General features: G+C 36.3%; 1 protein-coding gene across 2 annotated transcripts in view; it reads left to right on the forward strand.

The window, feature by feature from the left end:
- The first annotated feature begins 340 nt into the window (after nt 1-340).
- LOC129225731 (sialin-like) overlaps nt 341-23,317 on the forward strand; it is a 54,820-nt gene continuing 31,843 nt past the window's right edge. The window contains exons 1-4 of one of the 2 annotated variants that reach the window (XM_054860224.1): nt 341-455; nt 13,213-13,292; nt 15,010-15,218; nt 21,638-21,871. In XM_054860224.1, coding sequence (XP_054716199.1) covers nt 13,250-13,292; nt 15,010-15,218; nt 21,638-21,871 — 486 coding nt within the window. In that variant the 5' untranslated portion in view covers nt 341-455; nt 13,213-13,249. Of the gene's footprint in view, nt 456-13,198; nt 13,293-15,009; nt 15,219-21,637; nt 21,872-23,317 lie in introns of both variants that reach the window. The other variant, XM_054860225.1, reaches the window with a different exon arrangement.

Below are 23,317 nucleotides of genomic sequence, written 5' to 3' on the forward strand. Positions count from 1 at the left end.
AGTCAAAGTTGGCGCCCTCTTGGTTTACCCAGTCCGCCCCTGAAGGTGAAACCATCATGCTTAAAAGTTAGGTTTTCTTTTTTACTACTACTTTTAAACAAAAGAGTTCGCATTCATTCGTGACAAGCCAAATATTTACTATTGTTCAACAGAAAAATGAATAAACATTTTCTTCAGTTTCAATCCATTATGTAACGATAAATATTGTGTCAGAAATCTCGATGTTGATAACCATTATCTTCTACCTAATACTATATCTGAAAGAGTTATGTCTGAGATAAGTTTTCGTGATAATTACTCGGAAAACCTCTAAGTGATGAAACGTTTGCGCAGTGTGGTCTAACAACCTATTACCAAGTCTTGCGAGTGCCATGTGAAAAAATATCAAGAACTGAAAATGTAAGGTGAAATTATTTTTGTCTTTCCTTTTCTGAAACGAGGATTTTATGATATAGGTGAGTAAAAAATTATATTTTGTGTTGAAAACTACAGAAGTTCAAAGAAATATTGCAATGACACGTGTTTCGGGGTTTCAAGAAATTCCTTTTTTTTAACAAAAAATATGTGGTTATGGATGAAAAAGCATGCGACGAAAGTTAATAGACGAATTTCTTTTTTTTTTTTTTTTTCACAAGTTCACATCTCTTGTAATGAAAGAGTAGCTTACTTATAATCACGAAAAGCGCATGGGAAACTTTTATTGCTATTTTGCTCGCTCCTTACGTTGATTTTAGTTTTTAGAGTTAGTTGGGCTACTATTGCAATCTTTTTATTGGCGAGAAAGTCCAGTACCGCTTGCTTCTTCTTACCTGAATAGTAGTATTGTTCGCCAAATGGGCAATACACTGCCAAATAAATCGGCAAGTCATTGAACCGTTTTTCCTCACCCTTGTTTGGGGCTGTGCACATATAACGTTATCAATTTTTCACATATTTTTGACCCCCCCCCCCTCCCCTACGATATCAAACGTTATCATTACACGACCCCCCCCCCCTCACTCTATGATATCGTTATCAGGTACAAAAAAATTAAGTTTTTAATTCTATATCCCACCCATTAATTTATAAAATTATTTGTGTACAGTCAATATCAATACCATAATTATCAGTAATGTTTTTATAAAATCGAGGTATAATTAACAAAGGTATTAAAAATAGAATAATTTTAATATTACGACTAATATGTGATAAATTAAAAAATGTATTTGTTATAATTATTTTATCACGTATAAATTGACATTTAAAAAAGGAAATTTAAGAAATTACAATAATTAAGATAAGGAAAAATGAACAAAAATTAAGTGGAATACAGTGATGAATAATGAAATAATGTCACAATTCTTCCCATGTTGGTTCCATTAGTTCTATTATAGGTATCTCGTCTGAAATGTTTGGAAGATCACTTTTCAAATCTGCACTGCAATCACACTCATCTTTATCAATCCACTGTAGATCATCATCATCCCTAAAACAAGCCAAAAGTTCTGTCCGCCTGCGAGCAGCAATACGCTTTGGTTTCATTTTCTCAATGATCATGGCTTTTCCGCATACTTTTGAATGATCTTTTAAAGCCTTTAAGGTGCAATGATATATATCACACTTCACACAAATGCGTTTTTTCAAGATTTCGTCGTTTATTGATGGCAAGAACAAATCATATGCAATTTCACTAACATTTGAAGATGTCTGCTTCAGCTTGGCAGCATCCTGCATCAATTGCGCGGCACACAAAGGAAGATATGCTCCTCCCTTTTGAATGGTTAATCCCTCACTGACTGGAACAGGAACTGGCAAGAAATGGTTCTTTAAGATTGAACCAATATTTGATCGTTTTGGTGTACAGCACGATCGATCGTCACATTTTACTATTTGACACAAATATGTGGAACATCTCATATGTGTTCTTTTCCAACTCTGACAAACTTCTGAACTTATACGTTCACTTCCAGGTGCCTGATACTTTGCTACTACAGGGTAGTCATCAATTACTGTTGAATTCCATACTTCAGAGAGCACATTTGCAGCTGCTTCGAAGTTTTTCTTCTCTTTCTCGACATCAACAGTCTTACCACTCGAATCCAAGTGATTTCCGAAGTGATCATGTGGCAAAACTAAACCTGAGAGTTGGCGGCTAAGGGGTGCCATTCGCCTCTCTACTGCATTGTAGGCCGAACGACCAGGGGCATTTGTGGCTAGGAATACGGCATCCAAATCAAACTTTTTAAAAGTCTCAATTGCGGCAAGCTGTACTTTTTCATACCGAGGATTTTCGTCGGGGCCACCATCACTTGTGATGATTAATACTGGTTTTACAGTAGAATCTTCCCTTCGAACTAATTTTGAAAATTCTGGCAGAGTCATCACATTGTCTAAGTCAAATGCATGAGTTTCAGCAGTTGAAGAATCGTGTTTAGCAGAGCGAATCGCTATATAAGTTGGACCGGAATATGATACTCTTGTCGGATCGCATGGTTTACCATCTTTAATTACTAGTCCGGCATAAACACTTGGTATTAGTTTGTGTCTAGCTGCTTTCACAAAATCATGGTCTGGAAGTCGAACACGATAGTCTAAGTGCATTATCAATGGGCTTTGATTTTTAGCAGCTGTAATGCCAATTGGTACCCTACATTTATCATCAACTGACAGAAAGACAACATCTTGACTGGTTAACGTTGCGGATAATTCTTTCAGGTGATTGATTGTCATTTTACAAAACTCGCTGTCTGCGTGAGCTCTTCTTTGATTGTTTTGTGGTTGGCATAAACGGACCGGCACAGTAGTAACATGGCGCTTTCCTTCGACTGTAGAATAATTTCGCGGCAGTAATCGCAAGTAAGTAGCTGTTCTACTTAGCATTAATCCGTGATTTTCCTTCAGTTCGTTGTGCAAGTCGTCTAATGTCATACATGAATTAAGGGCTTCACAACGTCGTCGTCCATCTGCACCAGCTCCCTGCTTCGCCAGTTCACAAATCACTTTCAAAATCTCTGGTTGGTCATTTTCCAGAGCTGGTCTCCCTATTTTCTTAACTAACTTCATATTATCTTCAGGATATTTCTCTTCCAATGCCTCAAAAAGTTTTCTCTTTTTTTCTCGCGCTTTCCTATTGGCTTCAGCTACATTTATTAGCCGTTTTAATTGCTTTTCTAGATTTTTCACATCATCTCTGGCCTTTTGAATATCAGAGTGGCTCACTTCAGCGAGCCCAACATCCCTTTGACGCAAAATCAAGAAAAGCCGATCTTTCGCTAGGGCAATTTTTGAAATCAGTGTCTTTTGTGCTGGTGCTTCTCGGGCATTGTTGATGGGCTTCTCAGATGAATCTTTCGGAATAACTTCAGGTTCGGGTTTCGAATTCGTTATTTCGCTACTTCCAGAACTGGTACTGTCATTCATAGCTGTTGACGCTGCAATCTGTGCTTTCTTCTCCGTTGAAGGTACCTGTGTAAAAATAAATGTTGTTTAGTGAGCGCCTTTGGAGTGAATGTTATATTTTCAAACAAAATATTACATTCACTAAAAAGAATTATAATAAACCCTTGACCGAGATATTAAGAATACCAATCGATTAAAAAAATTCCATTCGAAAATTCGCATCGGTTCGAGAGTTATCGTGCGAAGAAACGTCCGTACGTCCGTACTAACATTACGATCTTAGTATACACTACGTGATCCTAATAAAGAAAAATCTGACAAGTGTAAGAAAAGTCAGAAATCCATTTTATCAAATATTCAGAAACTGCAATTCAAAACCAACAATCAAAATCACTATGCTAATCTTTGATAAGTTCTAACTTTTGTTTTGATATTTTTATTTTAAAAGGATGACTAGCCTGTTCCGCAGTTGTAAAGGGGACTAAATAAAAACGAAAAGTACAATTTACATTTAACAAATTTCTAACGTATATAAGAATGCAGAATAAAAGAAAAATAATCATTTTTCTAAAGCAAACACGATTCAGTTTCGATTTCATTAGAAAAAATGTTCTGATGAAAAAAAAATCTTCCTGTCTGCTAAGGAAAACAAAAAAAACAGAAGTTCATTGGAAATGACAAAAAAAAAAAAAAAAAAAAAAAATATAAAATCATAACTAAAAAAATAAATATTCTCTAATAAAAAAAAACTTCAAAAAAAATGTAAAATCAAAAATAGAATAATCAACCATGGTCAAAAAAGAAACTAAAAAAATATAACATTCATCTATAATTCCAAACGATAAAAAAAAGCAGATGTGTATAAAAGAAAGGAAACTGAAAAAAAAAATTAAATTAAAAATTCTCACCGCTAAGAAAAAAAATCTCCTCCATAATGCTCCAATTTTCTAGTGAAACGGTTTTAGAGTAGAGTGGACGCAATAGTTTACATCCCCATGTTAATACCAACGCATGCATTATCAAATTTTTAGACCTTTGTCCAAAAGGATAAAAGCCCTGCTCTCTTTTTCTTTGCAATTTTGTTCAATTCTTCAAGCTTTCTCTGTAAAACAGTGTTGAATTCTGGATCAAACTTGTGAGCATTCCAAAATATGGTTGCCTCTCTCTGACAAACTTGTTTTGTTTTATCTGGATTTGCAGTTTGAATGCTTTTATGTAGTTCTAAAAACATTTTATTTTTATCCATTTCAAGAGATTTAGAAAACGTCTTCACACAACAAGAACGATTGCATCGATGAGTGTGACTCCACAAGTTGCCGTCTTCATTCCTTATCAGTTCGCAATTCGCATAACTTCATTGGTCAATAGGTAGAAAAAAAAAGCGAGGGAATGGAACAAAGGTGACATTGGGCGACCTTGGTCGATAGAACAAAAAGATGTATCCCAGGCGAATTCTCGGAATAACCGTGGGGGAGGAGGATTTGGCTCTGGAGTGCAGGTGTGATATTTCTGGTGTTATTTCAATCAATCGTTACTGTATGTGTTTTGTGCCTTAAATTAGAAATAAACTCGCGAATATTGCACGAAAAATACGAAAATTGCAATATTATACGAAAATTTAAAAAAGTGATAACGTTATCAAACTTAAAACCCCCCCCTCCCCCTCTCGATATCATACGATATCATTTGGCTTTACCCCCTCCCCCCCCCCTAAAATGATAACGTTATATGTGCACAGCCCCTTTCAACTAATGGAATCGTTGAATCGGTCGGGCAGCGGAGCTCAACTCGCCAGAGGTGTACAGTCACGTGTTTTGCTTCTGTATTGTGGTTCTTCTTGATTGTGGATTTACATGGAGTTACTGTCTGACCATCGATTACATGGAAAGGCTTATATCCGGTTTATGGGCGGAAATGGACGTATCTATTAGTTTACAGGGGTGTTAGTTGGTTTGTTGTAGATGTGCACTTTTGCCTCTCTGTTATTTAGCCTTAGTTTTGTAAAAATGAAAATTTGCTTACAGCAACATTTTTTAAATCTAAGGCATATTCGATCTGTGTTCTCACGGCAAAAATTGATTTATTTATTTACAACAAAGTTTCAAGCTTACCATTTTGCTTTTACATTCCTGAACGAAAAAGAAAATATTTTATTTTATTTTTGTTGTTTCCATGGTAACTTTTTTGTTTCCCATTATTTGATTTTTGAGAATGCAATAAATGGATAAGGCACTAGTGACATTATAAAACGCAAACATCAAAATCCCATCGTTATTTTCCCTTCTCCCTTGCTAGATTCATTCAGATGGAATCGTCTTTACTTGGCACATTACCAAATTACATACAATCCGTGGTCAAACAGTAATATTCACCAGAAGAAGACAGCGATAAAATCACATACAACACCTACTAAAACAAAGATGTTGTCACTACAGAAACTTAAACTGGCTATTTGCTCTATATGTTTGGTCAAGAAGTAGGACTGCTACCGCGATTACTTGAGAGTTTTTCAAGATTTTTTGCTTGATGTTATCCTAGTAAAACATACCCTGTTCACTTGTGCCCTGTGATCACATGTTTAGTATTATATCACATGTCGTCACACTTATTATAAAGTAAATTCGTCATTAATTAATTTCTAGACTGAAGCAAGTACAGAATTCAGGGTTTTGGGCTTTTGAAACTTTACAAGTAATCCAGATTTTCCAGAATTTCCATAATTCAATTCATCAATTAAAAGCTTTTTGAAAAGTTATATCTCATACTTTTCCCGTTTAACACAGAAATGTGACGCGATTTCCTTTTTTCCTTTTTACTTCCTTTTACAAAAAAGGAAGTATTATATTCGCGAAAAAATTTTCACTCAAAATTCGGTCTTAATTTCCCTTTTGCTCACCCTCGAATAAACGTTGAGTTTTTTTTCAGCCCGACCACACGCGGATAAGTGCCTAAGAACGTATAAACACTCGAAATATCCATTTTGACGATCCCCTAGTTAATTACAACGACTTTTCTCGTGATGTCCGTATGTACGTATGTATGTGCGTATGAGCGTATGTGCGTATGTATGTCGCATAACTCAAGAACAGGATAGCCTAGCAAGTTGAAATTTGGTACGTAGACTCCTAGTGGGGTCTAGTTGGGCATCTCTCCTTTTGGTTGCATTCGGGTGTCTCTAAAGGGGCCTTTTGCCCCATTTGGGGGGGGGGATCATTATTAATTTCGATGTATATTTAAGTGGTGTTATAATTTGGCGGACACTTGGCGATATATCGCCAGTTTTTTGGTAGCCAAGTTTTGTCGCCAATTGGCGACAAATTTGGTGATTTTTTAAAAATCTTGTTTTAATTTGGCCAATGGTGGTGATATTTAGAGAGTAAACTATTGAATCACATTAAAACTGCCAATAATGGGAAAATGACACTAAAATTGGAGTAAAAGGAAGTCATGTGACGTACACATCAGCTCGTTTTTTTTTCATTTCACGAAGAAAGTCATAATTGTTCCTAAAATATTACCAACTAAAATATTATCCAGATGGAACAGATTTCCGAGGCCAAATCAAAACCTTAACATTGTATTTCCAACAATTTTTCCGACAAAACAACTTTTAAACTTCCAAAAATTTTCATCATGACCATTATCAATGCAAGAGAAAGTTACCCGATGAAGTATTCCTCGGTAACAATTGAAATAATCTAACAAGATATCTTTCTATTTTGATTTGGAACAAAAGCGGAGATTACATTTCAATTCACAATAGGATATGACTGTTGAAAATTTTCAAAGCAACTCCTAGTTTGACATTACATTTGATGCTTTTTTTAAGCACATTTTAGATGATAAAACTAGTTATTATGAATTAAGTGTATCTGTTTACAAAGCACTTAGAGGACTGTGTATGCTTTAAGAAAACAATATTTTTGTGTAACATCAAGGAATTTCATGGATTCATTGGATCCAAAGAAACAGATAATAATACACCAATGCATAAACATTTTCTGCTTGAACCAACCAGCATATATTGAGCTTAAACTTTAAGTTATGTTTATCAAACTTAAATTTGAATTCTCGTGACAAAAACTTTAGTGATAGAAATGCAATTATTTTAAAAAATGAAGAAGCATTTGTTTTATTCCGAAACTATAATTTGAAAAGATAGAGAAAAAAAAATATTTTTGAATCTTAGATACTAAAGGTTTTACGTGAAGCATACAAAAAGCGTACATTTTAACATATGTCTCCCCCCCCTGTTATATGTAACTCTGTGTTGTGCGAGAAATATGATGTAAAATAAATGATCTTAATAAGAGTAGTGCAACATTAAATCAGAATGTCTAAACGTCCCCCCCCCCCCCCCCGTTATAAGCATTCTTGAATTATGCGCGAAATGTGATGCAAAGTAAATTATCTTTATAAAAATAGTGCATCTTGGAACCAGAAAAATAAGATGTCAAATTGCTTATCCCCCCCCCCCCCCCCCCGTTCTTCATGGCGTAACGAGATTTCTGTAATTTGTTACATCGCAGTGAATATTAAAATGCAAGGGTACGTTTTATTTAAACAATTTAAAATTATCCCTCGAAAATAGCTTCTAAAAACTAACTTCAGAGTGATTGGTTTATAAAGAGACAGTGTACAGTGGTGTCAACTTTTTTCTTTTGTAAAATGACAAGTAAAAAACTAATATTTTAACTTTCCCATCTTACAGTTTTTAGGTTTGCTAAATTAATTTTGTTCCCCAGTGTGAAGATAATCTCAGCTTTAAGGTGAGGTTTTCTTCCTTCGACTTATCAATCATGATCCTTAATAAGCATAAAACTGCAGTGTCATAAGGCTATATTCGAGCTGCTTGGTGTACGTTTGATATCGCAGAGTATCGCGAATTATCAACCGATTTGGATAATATAGTAGAACCTCATTTAACCGCACTAATAGGGGATCCAGGTCACGTGAATTATTAAGAGAACGTATGAAACAAAATAGATCCTATAAATTGAGCCAAAAAGTACATATATAAACTACTGCACACAGTAAAATTTTCATTTTAAATTCAAAAGAATAAAATATAAAACTGCACAAGAGAAAAGGACAAAAATACAAAATACGACTTACAAAAATAAATTTATTGCCCTAACTCGTCTTTTATTTATACAGTATACAGTAGCGGATTTTAAGGGGACCCAGCCCCCCCCCCCCCTAACGAAAAGATAAATTGATTTTGCTATTGAAAAAATATTTTTAATGAACTCCTCTATAACATAGATTTTTTTAAAGTTTCCTTTGAAAAGAACATAAAACACATAAAGCATATTTGAGCAAAAGCATTTTTGTTTGCTAAAGAAGTAATACTGGAGTTTCTTGGCAAAAACCATAATATTACAGGAATCGGCATGTAGTATAAAAATCCTATCGCAACTATATCATAGTTTTAAGAACCAATAAACAACTGCTTTGAGAAATTCGTAAAGAAATAGCTTCTGTGTTCTTCAATAAAACTTTTATGTTATGAAGCTATGATCTTCTTATTAGTTTCATAATGATATATAGTTAAATTATAAACTAGTGACTAAAAGTGGAAATGAGGTATGGGATTATTTGCCCTTGTGTTATAATCATTAAGTCAATGTTCTTAAAAACAGATTGTTTAAAAAAATATTAAGCACTTTTTGCAATGCACTCAAAAGGACAAAATAACGTTTCTGGGTCAGAAAGGACAATTTAAAAATTCCTGTAGCTTTCGAAAATTCCAAGAAAATTCACAACAATGTTTTGAGCTTACCATTTTGCTTCTACGTTCTTGAACAAAATGCCACGGAAATATAAGTTCGTTGCTTGAGGCACCTGGGACCCTGCCCCTTATCCTCTGGTGTGGTATGTTGATGGTTCCCCGGTTGGGGGCATGGCTTTATTTTGGCGCAGAAGATGGTTGCGTGGATGTACGAGAGATGTGGCTTCCTCTAACGGGAGTACCATAATGGTTAGCCGAAGGCTCTTCAAAGTAAATTTCAACTAAAGTTCTTCTTTATTTAAATAAGATTAAGTATTTTTTTTTTTCGCTTCCTACATATTTTTAAAAAGTTTTATACTTTTTTTTCCCCCGTGGGGGATTTCTAGGCTATTTGAATGAATAAAAATAAAATAAAATTAGGACAATGATAAAATGTTGATAAGAAATTTAAAAAGAAAATAGTGAAATGAAAATAGATAGGAGCATGCTCCCAGCCAGCGTGTAGCACAATAACTAGAGTGGAAACGAGGTATGAACCCGATAAGGGATTCACTCACCCCGTTTCGAAATTGAAACTAAGCTAGCAGAGCGGGAGGCCTGCGAGAATTTGTCGGATCCAATGGATCGTAATTTGGAAGGATGTTAAGTAGTGGATTGCCTGGATTGCCAACACGGGGGATGTTGTAGTGAAATCTCTTGGCAAGCTTTTTGCAAAAGTTGTGGAGCGTCGAGATGCCAACCTCTTCCACCAGTTTGTCCGTACAGACGTACCAGGGAGGGTCGCACGCCGCTCGAACCATCACTCTCTGCAAGTTCTCAACTCTGTTAAAGTTAGAGATTGCAGAAGTCGCCCATATGGGCGCTCCATAGGTAATAATGGGTCTTAGGCAGGACTTATAAATGAGCAGTTTATTATCCGTTGATAAAACGCTTTTTTTGTGCAAGAGACAATTTAGTGGTTTTTTGGAAGTGAGGTACTTCTTGCGTACCTCTTCAATGTGAGGTCGCCAGGTTAAATTACGGTCGAACGTTATGCCTAAATATTTCGCCCGCTGAGACCAATCAATCGGGTCGGTATAAAGATGCAGTTTAATAGGAGGGAGCTCAGTTGTTCTTGTAAAAAAGCAGGTAGCTATACTTTTGTTGGCATTAACTTTGATTTTCCAAGTCCTTAGCCAGATATCTAGATGTGTTAAGTGGTTTTGAATTGTTGAAAAGGCTTGATAAAGTCCCTGAGCGGAGGCTAGTATGCAGGTGTCATCTGCATAAATGGCAAGATGCGTGTTGTCCATGTGTGGGATATCGTTAGAGAAAATTGAGTAAAGAGTTGGGCCTAAGTGGCTGCCTTGGGAGGCATCCCGCCCCGTATGTGTCTAGGTGTTGAGAGAGTTTCTCTCACTCGAACGATAAAGTGCCTATTCATAAGATAGGAGCTGATAATGTTTATGAGTGCATGAAGTAACCCAAGGCGTATAAGTTTGTAAATTAGCGCATCAATCCAAACCCTATCGAATGCCTTCGCTATGTCAAGGAAAAGCCCGATGGTTTTCTGATGATTTTTTTCAGCCTCTCTGATTAGTTCTGTGACTCTAAGTAGTTGGTGGATTGTAGAGTACTTCCTGCGGAAGCCGAACTGTTCAGCTTGTATGATGTTGTGATCCGCAAGAAAGTCAAGAAGTTTATTGAGAATGCAGAATTCAGTAATTTTGGAGAGAGCAGAGAGCAAGCTGATTGGTCGGTATTCCGACGGCTCCGCTAAGAACAAAATGAAAATATTTTATTTTCCTTTTATTGTTTCCATGGTAACTATTTTTCTTTCCCCTTATTTTATTTTTGAGAATACAATAAATGAATAAGGCACTAGTGACATTATAAAACGCGTGCATCAAAATTCCATCGCTATTTTTCCTTCTCCCTGCTAGATTTATTCAGATGGAATAGTCTTTACTTGGCAGATTGTCAAATTACATACAATCCGTGGTCAAACAGTAGCTTTCAATCACAAATTTGAGTGTTGAAACATACATATTTTTCTTATTGAGAAAATTTGGTTTGAAATGACTACAACCGCACTTTTCTTCGTTTGTGGTGTCATTTTCTTGGAATTTTCGAAAATTACTGAAATTCTTAAATTGTTCTTTCTGACCCAAAAAAGTTATTTTGTCCTTTTAAGTGCATTATTAAAAGTGCTTAGTATTTAAAAAAAAATTCTCTTATTTTATTCTTTTTAGTGCAAATGTATTTCAGAAATAGAATAATTTTACCATCACGAAACTTCACCTTTTTTTTATATATATACATATAAATGCTCGGTACTAAAAGGAAAAAAACCTTTATACTGTCCTACCACGGATTGTATGGAATTTTCAAACGTCCAGATAAGACGAATCTATGTGAATAAGGGGGGAAAGTAAAAATTTGATGCGCGTATTCCACTTATTTGAATGAGACTCTGCTTCTGCGAAAGCTGACATCGGTAAAAAATAATAAATTCGTCCATATCCGGCTGTAAAACGGATGTTTGTCTTTCGATACAATCCGTGGTCAGACAGTGCGTGTCTAAATTTTTAAGCAGTTGGCACTAAAAATTAATCCTTGTTCCTCTCAAGGATTTATGCTTACTAATTTCATGCTTGCTTAAGAAAAGCCTTGATTCATTATGATTGCTTTTAACATTACTGTTGCGAGGCTACAAAATTTGTAACAATGGGTTTTATATTTAAACTTTCAATGGGGAAATTACATGAAATTTCCTATTTTCCCATAGACTAATAATAAGAGTAGACCGAGCTATGGCAACCCTTTTGCTGCTCATAAACCAAACCATGTGACTGGTGGATATCCTAGCAACAGCGGGCGTTAATCGTAGCAGACGATCAACGCCAGCTCGAAATAAAATAAATAGAATTTATGGAACACGGAAGAATGATCTTTTATGGAGTCCGATTTGTAAATTTGTTATTCTAAGTTGTAAATATTTTGTTAATATAGTGAGTTTTTCGTTTAGATAGTATTGTGCATTTTCTTTAGTCAATTTCAATAACTCTCTAAGCAATAAAAGATGCAAGCGACCAAGAAGAATCAGCAAACGGTAAGATTTTTACCTACAGTTTCAATTTAAGATAACGATTAGTACATTTTTGCGTTAACGCAAAACGTTTACGCCATTTCGTTCACGCCAACGCTGACAGCTCCAAATGAAATAAAAGTTACCGAAAACTGATCAAAAACTATTATTAATGTCAAAATAATGCATAACTAAAAGAAAAACAGTTCAATCTCTGCACCTGGAAGTTTTTTTTAATGAAAACACATTGTCTTAAAATACATATCGAGTGCCAAACTATGGATAATGCTGCCATCTAGCAACCATGCTGCCAAAGTCTTCGCCAAGCCCTTCCACTAGTCACATGATACATCTATGAACCAATTTTTTTCATCAGCAAGAATGAGAAAGCTCGGTCTACTTATTATTAGTCTATGTATTTTCCATCCTAACTGAAATAATAATTTATTTTAGAAGTTTAATTTTTCAACGTTAAGTTGTACCATAAGATTAAGCAAATCATTTAGTGAAATCCTGTAGTCTCTTATTGGTCTAGTTGCTGAGATATAAGCAAAAGCAAGCCTCAGATTACTCCGTGACAATCAGGCCAAATATAATAATAGTGCTTAATTAAAACCGCTAATTTTTTAGCATCTCGGTGTAATTTTAGTATTTAATTGGATTGAAATGTTGAAGATATTTTGCGTTCTCATTCAAAGGGGGTGTATTAAGTGCATTATATTTATGTACTAAAAAGTAAATTAATTGGCCTTGAGGGATTAAAAAAACATTAAAAAATACATTCATAAAAACTTTGTTACATAAAATCATCGTTTGGGGGGAGGGGGTGCGCTTTTCAATTTTTGAGCCCCTCCAAAAATTATTTCTGCATCCGCCCCTGACAGTATATACATCTAAATAGTTGTCCGGATTGCGTGAAGCCCGGTTTAATAGGGCCCGGATTAATGAGGGGTTACTGTAATTTTAAAATGAGGGGAAAAAAGTCTATATTTTAAAATATTCTCTATTTAAATGGAACACAGTTTCTATCTTTTAGGTGTTGTGGCGATTAAGTATTCTTTCACAAGAAAAAGATGGATGAGAAGATGAGTAGCGAAGCCCCTCGCAAGCGTCTTCGTAAGTACTTATTGCATCTATAATATAAATTGTTAATACCCTGAAAGTGTTCAATTTTTTTCCCAGCAAACACGAATTGCTTATTGGTTTCACGTAACCGTAGTTGATGCTCCTTTGATTTTATTTTTCTATGCTTATAATGGAAACTCCTCTGGTCTATGGGCCTCCGCCAGAATGTCCCTCCTCATAGGCGGTGGCGTTCATGTCCCCCGGAATCGACTTTTTTATTCCCGATCCTCTCAACTTTACTCAATCCTCTTTAGACAAAAACAGTACAAAATATTTAGCATTAATTTGAATTTTAGCATCTTGCATTCAAATTATGTTTTTCTTAACTATGAATGCGATTGTAGCCATTTGTAGAAACAAGAAACACAGCGAGTAGAATCCTATCGAAAATCGTGATTGCAAAAAACATAATTTGAATTCAAGACGTTAAAATTCAAGTGAATGCCAAGGGCTAGGTGCTAGATGTTTTTTTCCTTCTTCCTTCTCTCTCTTCTCTTTTCTTACCCCCCCCCCCCTATCAGCTGGAGCAGCGATCTCTTAAGTGCGCTAGGCGTACCCTGAAGGGGATAACATTTTTCGTGCGCAGTAACTCCCAAGAAGACTGGAATGCAATTTACTCCAAATTGTATCTCTTCATTCCTCCAAGAGGTTAAAAAGGACCAAATTTTAAAGCATTGAATGCTTGAAATTACCCTGTGACGTATATTCAGAGCAGTTAATTTAACTTTATCTATGACTCTTGCGGTTCTTATAGCTTCATGGTGCTGGATTAGTACCTCGAAGATCCGTGGGTCAACATCCTCAGAGAAGATAGACCCGCGCTAAGCTCGCACGTGTTGCGTACGTCATGTGCCCCAACTGAAGTTGCCCACTTAAAAACTTTTAAGATGTTTTACTTCAACAGGTATCATATACACGGCTCATCTTGAATCCATCTGCCATTGATGGCTGCCTTATGCAAAGTGAGGAGGATATAATGCCATCATTGAGAATATCATTAATATTTTCCTCGATATGACAGATCCAATATTTTTTTCATGCGAAATAAATCTGATGGCTGGGGCATATTTTTCGGCACATTAGGCCCAGTTTCAAAACTAACCTTTTCAAATATCAAGGGTGCTAGCAAACGAGGGAAATCAGCTACAAGGTGGTTGCACAGTGTTTAGAGAGAGGACCGTGGTTGCCTGATTGGCAAAACATCGTACTTGTGACCGGAGGGTTTCGGGTTCGATCCCAGCCTGTCAACCGTCTTCAATAATGGTGACTGGTGGACGTTAAATATGCTCGTAGTCACAAAGTCCTCCAAGTGAAACGATATCTCTGGGGAGTCCCTTCACTAGGGATTGCTCGGTTTCTGGTCCAGATCACTAAACCAGATCTGTCTTTAAAGTCTCATCCAACTGGTTTAACAACAAAAAGTGTTAGGAACGAGAGATGTTTTAGTGGAAAGAAAAGTTCAGAGAAGGATTTGAAGATCTTGGGAATATATAGGTGGAGAAATGTAACAAAAAGTCCTACCGCCTCCTTAAGGAATCAGATAGAGAAAGCCTTAGCCTGCACCAGGCTGTAGTGCTGCTGAAGATGTTTGATCCGATATTGTTTCATAGGAAATAAATCATTTGGTTTTTCTGAAAAGAGAACATTTATTTTGTAGCGAATTTTTTACTCAATCGCATTGCTGTGCTTAATATTTCAATATTTCCAGAGATGTCTGGCATTCGCTACTTGTTCACACTGCTCAGCTTCTTGGGCTTCGCCATCCTCTACATCATCAGGGTCAACTTAAACGTGGCCATCGTAGCCATGGTCAACAGGACTGCTGTCTACAAAGATCACAATGACTCCAAGTCTGAAGAATGCCCAGAAGATCTGCCGCCTATACTTCAAAACCAGACGTCTTCAGGAATTCAAAAAGTAAGGCAGAACCATGGCGAATCGACTATGTTTTAGACTATTAAGCATTTGTACTGAAACAGCTATAATATCTATGCATTTAATCAGCGTTTGAAAAATCCCGGGTGACTAAAAAATACCTCGGCGACTATTTTTTCCAGGGCAAGAATCTTTCAGCAACTATGCTGCACTGTATTTTCCAATAAATTCTGGAAAATCATTTTCCTGGACAAATGAAAAAAAAAGTTAACATTCGAGAAACTTTTTTTTTTTTGTTTTGTTTTGTTTTTTCATAAATTATTTGCTCTCGTCTCCTAGTTATCGAGAAAAAAATGCCTAATAGTCTACCGAAATTTTAGGGAAAGTCACTAAATTAAATGTCTTAGCGATAAATGGAAATTACCATGGGACTTCGCCGTCTGCATGTAGCAGTACATGCATCTGCAAAATGTGTGAAAGATGTCTTCCATTTCTCACCCAAACTAGCCAAGTTTGAGTCTTTAAATACCGGCACATTTTAAGACCTCAAGTTCGATGACAGGGAGATAGAGCAAGTAATGTATGCGTCCAAAAACATGTTTTGCAGCAATCCGAATTGCTTATCATCCTCACTTGATCGCTATTGACGTTCCGCGCGGTTCCCCTTTCAATGTTCCCACGTAATGATCATCTCTAGTAATACATGAGGCAACAACTCATCCCTATTTGTAATGTACAGTGCTCGCCAAATTATTAGACAAAAGAGGTTTTTTAGTTTTTTGTACACAATTTGTACTTAAATACTATTTATTTTACTGTTAAAGTACAGTACATACTGTACACTGATTATTACGTTATTTTAGCATAATTTAATGTTTGCAGGTGGCAGCACTGTCTGCTTCTTTTCTGTTCTTTGTTTATCTACCTACCAGGAACATAACCTCAATCAGCTTAAAAAGTCACTAGTTCTTTTTATTGGTGTGTTCTCTTATATTTAAAGTTAGTTTTAGGTAATTAGTGAGTATGTGTATGTGAGTATATATAATAGTGAGTATAAACGGTTTTTTAAATCCTTTTTTAAAAAGTTAAGAAATGGTGTAAACCTTGTGAAAAGTATGCCAAAAAGACTTAAAATGCTCATCAAGAACAAGGAAATGCATACTAAATATTAGATAATTATTTCACTGTTCGTTAATGGGTTTATAGTTATGTAATCAATAAAGAATTTGGTTTTTAAACAGTTTTAGTCTAATAATTTGGTCAGCACTGTATTTCAATTGTTAAATATATTTATTTACTTCATTTTACACAAACTGCCGAATGGCAACACCTCATTGTCGAAAAAAAAAAAAAAAAAAAAACCGCACGAGATCGTGTTCGGTAGATTTTTAATTTAATTGAGCTACGACTTCTTGAGGTGTACGACGTTATGTTCAGTAAACGTTATGTGTGATGTTAAAAAAGTCTGATTGATTTTAATATTATAATGGAGTCAAATTTATATACGAAATGAGGGAGTTGGTTTATACCTTCCCGACTTTCTTCTTACCTTAGGTTGGTTTATACTTTATAGTTTTGTCATACCTCGACGAAAACTAACCGATGAAGAACGTGCTATCGCAGTACTAATGTGTTTAGATGTTATCGCAATTCGGATTGCGAAAACATTTTTTGAATGTGTGCAACTTGCCAGCATTCAAATGAAAAGGGCCCGAAGGGCCCATCGCCAGACGCAGATGTTTTTTTTTTCTTTTTTAATATTATTTCGGTTTGCTACGAATTTAGAATTTTTTCACCAAAACACTAACTTATGAATTCCTGGTAAGATTTTACAGCTATTGTCGGTTTCTGCATATAATAATAAAAAAATGTAACGACATAATGTAGTTTAAATACCTTCGACTGTCATCATCGGTCCATTATATTTTTAAAAAATTGAATGAATGAAACTGGCATAATATTTTTAGTTTATTTTCCTTTTATTATTTCTATTTTGATATCTTTCACTTAATTATGTATCCTTTAGTTTCTTATTTATTTATTTCTTACCATTCAACGCTTTGAAAAGAGAAAGTTGAGTTTGAAAAACGACAAGACTTAGCCTGCATTTTTTCTTCAGTATTACTTTCCTTTATAAAGAAAAGAAAAAAATTCGCAGAAAAAAAAAACTCTCAAAAATCGGCTTAAATTTAAATTTTGCTCACCCCCGAGTGTTTGCTGAGTTGTTTTTTCAGCTCGATCCTGCATATCTACCTATGGACGCCCGAAATATCCATTTTGACTATTTGACCATTTGACTACAAGATTTCACGTAGCGTCTGTATGTGCTTTTGTGCGAAAGTATGTATTTCGCATAACTAGAAAAGGTACTGAGGAATATAACTAGAGAAGAAAGCAAGTTGAAATTGCGTATGTACACTCCTAGTGGGGTTTAGTCGTGCACCTCCTTTTTTGGTTGCATTCGGATGATCCAAAAGGGGTCTTTGACACCTTTTTGGGGAAAATCAGTGTTAATTTCAATGTTATAATTTGGCGTGGTATTATAATTTGTTTATAAGTGATGTTATAATTTGGCGAACATCTGACGATATATCGTCATACTTTTGATCTTCAGGTTTTGTCTCCAACTATGCTTTGAAGCGAAGTTTCTACCACAAAGCCACGCAGGCCCCCCAACGCAAAATGAATGAGGCATAATGAGTGATATAGTTTACAAAATCATTCCAATAAATTAATGAAAAAAAAATCTTTCGAAAAAATTGTCATTTTCGTGGAATTGCCTTTCACTGAAATTAGAGGCACGGTGAAAATTCGTTTTTACATACATAAAATACGCTTTATCATAAAATCTGTGATTCTTTTTGGTAGGAATATATGTGTAGTTTCAGCTGATTCAACTGGAGTAAGTTTTTGATAAAAATAATTTTTTTTCTTCAGTAATAATTTGCCTTCGTTGTAACTGTAACGGATGCTTCAATAAAATACCTTTTTAGCAGGAGCATCAGGGGCCGTGGTAGCCCGATCGGTAGAGTGTCGGATTCGGGGCCGGAGGGACCTGGGTTCGAACCTCGATGGTCGAAGACCCACCGTCGTCATTAAAGGGGACTGGGCGACGTTAAATATGCTCGTGGTCTCAATGTCCTCCAAGTGAAACGATACCTCTGGGGGTGCTAGCACCAGGTAGCTATTAGCTCCTGGACTAGTTCTAAATTCTCATTAACTGTTCGATCCGGTGATGGTGCTGCCATCTATCGGTATATAAAAATAATGGAGGCAAGGCACTTAGTATGCAGTCCTCGACATAAATACAGTTGTAGTCAGTTGTGACTCTGAATAGGAATAGGAATAGCAGGAGCGGCACGGATTTTCATTCTGTTCTTTAAGTACTGAGTATTTCAACAAAATTATTTATTCTTTGGGTTGGGAGATTTTTATTTGATTCTGATTCAGCAATCAGGATTGCTCATAGTGGTCACATTGTCCAATGTCTTACGTGTGTCAAAACCTACTCTCCTTGCAAACGGTAGATATCGAGTAACGTGATCATTATCATGTTTTTGCATGTACAAATACAGTGTTTATTTTTAATTATTACTGTTTGTTCTGCTTATAAATGTTTTGAGACGATAAATCTAAGTTTAGTGATATTTCTATTTCTTTGCTTCTTTTTATTGGCAGTATCTTTCGGGTTGAAGAGTTAAAAGTCATTATCATATTTTTTTTTTAACTTTAAACGCTTTTCTACGGCGATTTTAAATGATTCTAAGCGTATTTAAATTAGATGCTATTTTCTTTGAAAGAGAGAATTTTGACGGACAGGTGTAATCTTTATATCAGGATTTCTTTTTTAAATTACTTTATGGATTATGTTTGGAGCTTAGACAAAATTATATGTGCACATTTTAACTAACGAAACAGAATCTTTCTTTTTATTTCGGAGTGGAAAGGGTACACTTGCTCTAAGAGTTTTTTTATTTAATTTTATAGCACGAGCAGAGCCGTGCGGGTACTGCTAGTAAGATATAAATATATCCAATTTTCGACTTACACATTTAAGAAGATACAAATATGGCTTTTTCAACATTGTTGCCAACTACGATAATGAAATCTTTTGCATATGAAAAATATTTAATTCCCTTAGGTAACAATCATGAGTTGCACTTAAGGACACACACTGCATTGGAATTTTAAAATGTTAGATGAGAAGTTCTGTAAAATCTATTTCAGCTGTGTTTAAATAACAAATATTGCTTCGTTTTTTTTTTAATGCACAAAAAAAAAAAAAAAAGCTTCTTTAAAGCGTACAAAAGAGATAATGTTTACGCGAACTTTTCAGTCAGGACAAGGAAATTTCCATTACTACAGTGGTGGTAAAAAAAATTGCATCACCCGCGCCGTAAAGGAGAGGAATATCATCCCGACTGCATTCAACACACAGTCAAGCATCCCGTATCCCAGATGATTTGGGGATGTATTTCTGATCAATTAGTTGGTGGGCTTCACTATGTGCAAGGAGCAGTAAACGCTCAGGTGTACATTGGCATTTTGGAGGAGAAATAGCTTCTTACTATTCCGGATCACTTTACTTCAGTTCCAAACATCATTTTCCAGGATGATTCTGCTCCGTGCCATAGGGCAAAACTGGTAAGTAACAATTTAAAAACCTTTATTCTGCCATTGAACTTATATTGACATGGGGTTAAGTAATTTTTTTTTTCTCTAAACTCACACGCAGGTTCAGAAATGGAAAAATGAGCATGGGGTCAGCAGTTTGTCTTGGCCCGGAAACAGCCCGATCTACGTAAACAATTATCGGATTCCTGCTGTTAAATGTTTATTTTATAAGTTTTGCATGATTTTACATACATTCCTCGTTAATCGGTCGACCAAAACTTCTCACATAATCCCATTGTTGAGAATATGCGAGGTTGATGCAATTTTTTTTACCAGCGCCGTAGCTACTAAAGTAATAGAAAAGGCTTATAAGTTTACAACCATGAAAAAAGACACTGAATCCAATGAATTTAATGTGAAACAATGCTTAACTACATGGTCATGAATCGCCAAAAACATAATTTTATTAACATTTAATTCAGTGAAAAAAGTAAATGCACCAAACTGTCAACAGATTTTAAAATCACCCTTTCAACAAAATTTTGCTGCTTGAGAAAGCAAACGTATGCGTAAATTTTCAAGCAAAAATTTTGTTCATTACCCTTTACAATTATTATTTTTTTAATGAAATATGTGAACTGCCAAGCGCGGGACGACATGGCGGCTTTTTCGTGGAATGGCCCCAAAGAGTTTACCTTGTTTCTTAAAAAATACGAGAGTAGTGCCTTATAAAACGTTTGGTACTTACATATTATGCCACCTTCTATTTTCATCAACACCAAAACTATCGCAAAACTAAAACAATAAAATCTCGCCAAAATCATCAAGCCGAAAGTTTTTTTTCCAATGGGGTGGTTTCCTTCAGTCAAAAGTACTACTTTTAGTCACTGAAATTGATAGAATGAGTAAAAAAAAGTAACATGGACCCAGAAAATACTTTCATTTTCCTAACAGTTACTTTTTAATTAATTTTTTAAAATGTCCGATTTTGAAAACAAGGCGTGGTCTTTATGACGTCCTAAATTATGCAATTTAGCGCATCTTTGTACCACGTTTCCACGTTATGATAATCAAAAAGCGAATTAAATATTGCGCTCTACGCTTGCTTTCAACCATATCGTTGCCAATACACTTGAGTAAAGATGCGAATTAAATACTTTGCTCTGTGATTGGCAACTCTGAATGACATTTCATCATTTCTGATGTCACACGAGGGGCCGTGGTAGCCTGATCGGTAAGGCATTGGACTCGGGACCGGAGGGTCTCGGGTTCGATCCTCGCTGGTCGAAGACCCACCGTCGTCATTAAAGGGGACTGGGCGACGTTAAATATGCTCGTGGTCTCAATGTCCTCCAAGTGAAACGATACCTCTGGGGGTGCTAGCACCAGGTAGCTATTAGCTCTTGGACTAGTTCTAAATTCTCATTAACTGTTCGATCCGGTGATGGTGCTGCCATCTATCGGTATATAAAATAATGGAGGCAAGGCACTTAGTATGCAGTCCTCGACATAAATACAGTTGAAGTCAGTTGTGACTCTGAATAGGAATAGGAATGTCACACGACAGAAGCGTAAACAATGAAAGCCCACCGATTTAAGCATTTTTTAAAAATTATTAAACTTAAACAAATTATTTAAAAATTGGTCAGATCCTATGTTTCTGAGCATGCTCTTTCAGAAAAAAAATACTTTTAAAATTTTGGAAAAGACCCCATTGGCGACTCCGTTATTGGCGAAAATGGTGGACGGGATAATGTTGCAAGTACCAATGTTTTAAAGAGGTCTTTTCATTGTCTCATACTGCACGTTTCGCATGACAATACTAGTGAAGATGTTTTTCAATTCAGGATGGTGAATTCATCTGGTTTGTAGAGATGCAGTCAGTAGTGATAGGTGCTTTCTACTACGGTTATGCCGTATCACAAATCCCTGGAGGACGCCTGGCCGAACTGTACAGCGCCAAGTGGGTTTTCGGTCTCGGGACATTCATTCCCTGCTTGCTAACTGTGCTAACTCCACTTGCAGCACGCGCCAACATCGGAGTTCTAATTGCTGTCCGAGCTCTGGAAGGACTTGCACAGGTATGAAAGGTTAAAAAATTAAAAATGTTGTTGTTGCCAGTTTAATTTTTTAATATTAATTGATTACCGGAAGAGGTGGTAATGAGCTAGGGGGTGGATAGCTTTAAGAGGGCCATTGATCTTCATTTGGGGACTTATAAACTGACTAGGACCAGCCTAGCTGGACTCAGAGCCTGTTACTGGTCGCTGCGTTTGTATTTGTGTTGTTTCACTGGCACTTCTACGTCGGCTAAACACTGATTTAGGTTGAATTCTGAAACACAAAATGGCCAGAGTAGAACAGCTAGGATTAAGACCCTGATGAATTTCGTGAGGATAGTTCGACTTTTAAACTTCTGTTCGAAACAATACTCGGATTAGTAAATGATACACCTGCGGCAACAAATATTGACAACTTAACTTTTTGCTATTGAAGTGAAGTGAAGCGCTACATGTTGTCATTGCGTCATGTTACTCGCGCCTCGCACTCGTACGAATCACGTGTAGATAATCCTTGGAATATTTTTTACCATTTTCTTTTCCCTTCTTGTATTGTCCAAAATGTTTGAATAAATGTGTCGCTTTTGTGTAACTTCGTTTTCTTCATGAACATAACACGCCAACCTGCCGTAAATTGGTGACCTGAGGACTTATTAAAAAAAATGTATGCAGTTAATGTTATCTGCAGCCTTAAGAATGCGTGTTAATGAAGCATTTTGCGTCATTGTTTTCCTGAGAACTTTGATTAGTAAGTTTTTGCATTTGGAGCTACTACTGTGAATTAGCGATGACTGCTCCCGATCAACAAAATCAGGTTGCGGAAGTTGCAATTCGCATCCCACCAAGTTTTGCTCCTGGCCCTCAGGACAACCTCATCAATCAATGCCGCAAAGTCAAGTAGTCAGTGGAAATCAACCTCATGGGCCAGGTGTTTCACAAAATTTTAGTACAACACCTCACCCTCCTGTTGGTCACTCACCTGGTCCCCAGCAGCAGCATTAACAGCAGCAGCAGCAACAACAGCAATCTCCAGTCTCTCAACAAGCTCAACAGCAGCAGGCACAGCAACAGCCCCAGCAACAACAACAACCACAGGCTCAACAGCAGCAGCAACAAGCATCGCAACAACCACAGCAACAGCCTCAGCAGCAGCCTGTACCCCAGCAACAAACATAACAGCAGCCGCATCAGCAACAAGCCGGATCCCAGCAGTCTTCCGCTAGCCAACAACAATCGAGAATACAGTACAGCCAGACTGCTAATCAGCCTCATCAGTCCCAGAGCAATTTCAATATTTCTCAGAGCACCACTCCCCAGCCTCAAGTGTACACTACCCAATCTGCTACATAAACCAATTACCTCATCGAGTGGTTCTTCATTGAAACCTACAACTCCTTCATCAGAAGATGAAGCAACTGTTCAACCAAGGACTACACGTTCTGGATGTCATGTGCATTTTCCCGCAAA

Source organism: Uloborus diversus, chromosome 7 (genome assembly GCF_026930045.1).
Source record: "Uloborus diversus isolate 005 chromosome 7, Udiv.v.3.1, whole genome shotgun sequence".
NCBI classification, from domain to species: domain Eukaryota; kingdom Metazoa; phylum Arthropoda; class Arachnida; order Araneae; family Uloboridae; genus Uloborus; species Uloborus diversus.